Source organism: Mus caroli, unplaced genomic scaffold (assembly GCF_900094665.2).
Source record: "Mus caroli unplaced genomic scaffold, CAROLI_EIJ_v1.1 scaffold_17539_1, whole genome shotgun sequence".
Classification (NCBI taxonomy): domain Eukaryota; kingdom Metazoa; phylum Chordata; class Mammalia; order Rodentia; family Muridae; genus Mus; species Mus caroli.
Window position 1 is genome coordinate 1 of NW_018388556.1, and position 5,394 is coordinate 5,394.

General features: G+C 34.9%; 1 protein-coding gene across 1 annotated transcript; it reads left to right on the forward strand.

Moving 5' to 3' along the window:
- The first annotated feature begins 2,033 nt into the window (after positions 1-2,033).
- LOC110287680 (olfactory receptor Olfr180-like) lies at positions 2,034-4,980 on the forward strand. The gene is made up of 2 exons (XM_021154237.1): positions 2,034-2,125; positions 4,043-4,980. Exon 2 carries the CDS (start codon positions 4,054-4,056, stop codon positions 4,978-4,980), a length of 927 nt encoding a protein of 308 aa, XP_021009896.1. The 5' UTR covers positions 2,034-2,125; positions 4,043-4,053.
- The last annotated feature ends 414 nt before the right edge of the window (positions 4,981-5,394 follow it).

The following is a 5,394-nucleotide window of genomic DNA, read 5'->3' on the forward strand; positions in this document are numbered from 1 at the left end:
AAATCAGAAATGAAAAAGGAGACATAACAACAGATCCTGAAGACATCCAAAACACCATCAGATCCTTCTACCAAAGGCTATACTCAACAAAACTGGATGTTGGCTTTTTGTCTTATTGACAGTATCTTTTGCCTTAAAGAAGCTTTGCAATTTTATGAGGTCCCATCTTTATCTTACAGCACTAGCCATTGCTGTTCTGTTCAGGAATTTTTTCCCTTTGTCCATATGTTCAAGGTTCTTCCCCACTTTCTTCTCTATAACTTTCAGTGTATCTGGTTTTATGTGGGGGGTCCCTGATCCACTTGGACTTGAGCTTGTACAAGGAGATAAGAATGAATCAATTTGCATTTTTCTACATGCTAACTGCCGGTTGAGCCAGCACCATTTGTAGAAAATGCTGTCTTTTTTCCCACTGGATGGTTTTAGCTCCTTTGTCAAAGATCAAGTGACCATAGGTATGTGGGTTCGTTTCTGGGTCTTCAATTCTATTCCACTGATCTACCTGCCAGTCATTGTACCAATACCATGAAGTTTTTATCATGATTGCTCTGTAGTACAGCTTGAGGTCAGGGATGGTGTTTCTACAAGTTCTTTAATTGTTGAGAATTGTTTTCACTATCCTTGTTTTAGTTTTTTGTTTGTTTGTTTGTTTGTTCCAGGTGAATTTTCAAATTGCTCTTTATAAATCTATGAAGAATTGAGTTGGAATTTTTTGATAGGGATTGAATTGAATCTATAGATTGCTTTCAGCAAGATGACCATATTTACTATAGTAATCCTGCCAATCCATGAGCATGGGAGATCTATCTTCTAAGATCTTCCTTGCTTTCTTTTTTCAGAGACTTGAAGTGCTTATAATACAGACCTTTGACTTCCTTAGTTACAGTCACACCAAGATATTTTATATTATTTGTGACAATTGTGAAGGGAGTTATTTCCCTAATTTCTGTCTCAACCTTTATTTCCTTTGTGTAGAGGAAGGCCAATTATTTATTTGAGTTAAGGTTTTACCAGCTAATTCTCAGGTAGAATTTTTGGGGTCACTTAAGCATACTATCATATCATCTGCAAATAGTGGTATTTTGACTTCTTTCCAAGTTGTATCCCTTTGATCTCCTTTTGTTGTCTAATTGCTCTGGCTAAGACTTCAAGTACTATATTGAATGGGGGGGGACAGTGGGCTTGCTGCATCTTTTTATTAGCACACTAAATACATGATATTTCTCCCTATAGTCAAAATCCTGAGTTGTAGAAACATCACATCATCTTTGGAGGGCATTAATACAAAGCTCTAGTCTCAGGGCTTTGATTTGCTTCTTGCTTTTCCAACCCATTGTAACTCTTTTCTTCTAACAACCAGAAAATGATGGTTTTCACGGAAGACTTCATTCATATGATTAGTATGTAAAACAATATCCATGTAAATAATAATTAAATAAATAAGTAGAGTAAACATCCCAGAGTTTGGTGCCACACACCCACACCTTGATTTACCTAATCAAGAAAATATTCCCTACACATTGCTTGAGGATCATCTTACATGTGAGTCTTGATATCATTGAGAATATGATAGGATTGATGCACAAGGGAACTCCCCACAAGTATGGCTGCACACACATGACCTACATAGGACAAATCAGAAAAAAAATCCCTTGACTGAGAAGGGGAAATTGACAGAAAGTCCCACTCCTAAACAAGAAGATATTTGTAATTGATACATTCTAGGAAGAAAAAGTGACCATTTTTTTCCAGTGAAGCACACTCATATTATATACACTACTTAAAATTTTATGCACACAATTATGAAATGAACTATAAAAATCAATTCAGTTAGTTACAAGTATGAAAGATTTCTTCAAACAAACTTGACCTAATTTGCTTTAACACCATAGACTCACAAGATACTGTTAAGGGTTTAAGGGTTAATCTCTCAAGAGAATGGTCTGCAGTACAGGGAAATTCCTTTAGGATTTCTTGAGACATTATAACTGTACTGTGTGGTGGACATATCTAAGGCTGATGTTAGATCATCTTTACTTTTCACTCTCTGAACTCCAACAAGATACTTATATAGTCATAAACTCTGAAATCACCATCATGAAGCAACTCCTTCACTAAAAACTTGGTAAGCTCAAGGAAAAGAGGTATCAATATTTTTACTGAGGAATATTTTTATACGAAAAACAAATTAATTTTTCTGAAATTCTATAATTTTTATCGTCTTAGATTTTAACTCCTCCATAATATTCAGAGCTCTTCTCATAAGTGAATTGCATCTGAAAGCATAATGAGGCAAAGATTTTCTGGCAAGATATGTTTGTATAGGAAAGATTACAACTATTCTGTAATAACACAGACATACACCTTAAACCTTATTTTTGCTTTACTTAACTATAGGAATTGCAATTAGTTATTACAACAATGAAATTTCTGCTGACTACCTCTGGTTGCTTTCATTATGGAAAGACAAACCCATTTTGACCATCAAATTAGTATAACTAGTCAATATATTCTACTGCAACATGAATCACATGAAATGGACCTTTAATGCAAAGATAAAAATAGTTTCCTAAATTTTCCTAGAATTTATATTTCTCCATCCAACTATTAAAAACATGTTTACTGGAAAGTTAGCTTTATTAGCTTATGTGCTGAAAAAAATCATATAACTTTTTGAGGAACAAGGAAGATATAGAGAAGAAATACCTATTGCTTAAGCTGTTGACTTTGCATCTTTCCTTATAAACTCTTCCTAAAGCAATGACCATGCATACAAAGCAGAGTTCTCTCAAGATTGTAATTAGGATTCAGGAACAAGGGCACTGAACCCAGGCAAAGGATCTAGGGTAGAATTAACTCTTATTTTCTCACTGCCTTGTATAATTCCTTTCATAGAAGCATGTAATAACTAATCCCCATTGTTTGGGATTTCATTAGAAAATTTTCAGATACATTTACAAAACAAAGAAGTAAAAATTGTACAGCAAATTCAGGTGAATTTTGCTACACAGTTTTGATAAATCCTAATACAGCAAATTAGATAATTATGGCCTGAAAATCTGAATTAAACTTTTACTGAGCAGTGTTGCTACTAAAATGTTCCTCATGAGAGAGAGAGAGAGAGAGAGAGAGAGAGAGAGAGAGAGAGAGAGAGAGAGAGAAATAGATATCTGGGGGAAAAATCTCAATGAGAATAAAGTGAGAAGCATGATTGTTATTTAAAGGAAACAAGAATGATAACCTAGGAACATTTCATTCTTCATTCTAAGGTCATTTAATTGAAGATGAATTGCTATACAGCCCTTAGTTTTTTGTAATCTTTCACCATTTCTACTATATATTAATTTAACATGAATTTTTTACTAATGCCTCTTTAATTACTTGCTTCTGAGACAAAGTCTCAAGCATTCCAGGCTAGACTTCAGTCACTCAGAGGCAGATGGGGATATTGATGTTCTGATCTCTGTGACTGTTACTTATGAGTGCTGTATAGTCAAGCATTTACCAACATGTCTTCCTTCCTTCTGAGGCTCTGGTGATGGAATCTACAGTTTCATATAGAATAAGCACTCATTCTACCAATTGACCTATATCTCATCATTCTATGATCCTTTTCTAGAATTTTTCTCCTCTAAAACAACAAATAAAAATGTCATCTTCAAATTGCATGATAATTGATTGAAGTGTATATTAAGAAACTCAAAAATAAATTAACACTTAGAATTATTTCAGGCCAATAAAATAAATTTGGGTACACTAAATCTATATGATATCTTTATATACATGTAAAAACAATATTCCTTTTACTCTTTAAGTACACCCCACGATTATTTAAAAAATCCTGGGAATTTCAACGATGTTGACTCTATAAGGATAAAAAGAATCCCAAAGTACAGAAAACATTACAGAGGCAGTGGGTGGTGTTTGCAGAATAAATTATTCTGCTACACAAAATTATCAATATCATTTTTATTATTATTTATTAAATGTGTAAATGGTCAGATCACAGTTTCCATCTGACATCCTGATCCCTTGTCAACAGAGGAGCTGAAGATGACTGAGGACAACTACTCCTTGGCAACAGAGTTCATCCTCATAGGATTCTCAGACTACCCTGACTTAAAGACACTTCTGTTCCTGGTGTTCTCTGCCATCTATCTGGTCACCATGGTGGGGAATCTTGGGCTGGTGGCCTTGATCTACATGGAGCCTCGTCTCCACACACCCATGTACATCTTTCTGGGCAACCTGGCTCTGATGGACTCCTGCTGCTCCTGTGCCATCACTCCCAAGATGCTAGAGAACTTCTTTTCTCTGGAAAGAAGGATTTCTCTCTATGAATGCATGGCACAGTTCTATTTTCTCTGTCTTGCTGAAACTGCAGACTGCTTTCTTCTTGCAGCGATGGCCTATGACCGCTATGTGGCCATATGCAACCCACTGCAGTACCACACCATGATGTCCAAGAAGCTCTGCCTTCAAATGACCACAGGAGCCTACATAGCAGGAAACCTACATTCCATGATTCACATAGCGTTCTTGTTCAGGTTAACTTTCTGCAGGTCTCATGTAATCAAGCACTTCTTTTGTGATGTCCTTCCCCTGTTCAGACTCTCATGTGTTGACCCTTATATCAATGAACTGATGATACTCATCTTTTCTGGTTCTGTTCAAACCTTTTCCATTATTATAGTCCTCATTTCTTATTTCTGCATCCTTTTTACTATATTCACAATGAAGTCCAGAGAGGGAAGAAGCAAAGCCTTATCTACTTGTGCATCCCACTTTCTGTCTGTGTCAATATTCTATGGGTCTCTTCTCTACACATATATTCGACCAAGTTCAATCAACGAAGGAAATGAAGATATACCTGTTGCTATTTTTTATACTCTGGTAATTCCTTTATTAAACCCCTTTATTTATAGTCTGAGAAATAAGGAAGTAATTAATGCAATTAAAAGAACCATGAACACAGGATGATTTTATAATGTTGTAAAACAAGGATCTTCCCCCTTGGACAATTTATTTCCACTAGATACTATAATTCTCTAAAACTACCTGTACGAAGAAAGTTGGAAATGATAAAAGAAAAAAACTGTTAACTATTAAGCTGCTTGGATCAAATTATTTTGAATAGAAATATGCTTGTATGACATACTTCTTACATTTGAGGAACTGGAACCAATTTGAACTGCTAAGACTATTCATGAACATGACAGCTTTTGATATGTCAAAATATTAAAAGTTAAAATTTAGTGTATATATTAAATAATCTTCACCTCAATAGTGTCAAATTTCTCGTTCCAAAATGTAACCAGTACAAATCTCAGGAAGATTTCAAGTTTCCAAATATAAGTCCTTTATTTCAATAATACCATTGTTGGGCAACAAACA

Coding starts and splice junctions, on each gene's coding strand:
- LOC110287680 (XM_021154237.1), top strand. CDS start 4,054: ATGACTGAGGACAACTACTCCTTGGCAACAGAGTTCATCCTCATAGGA.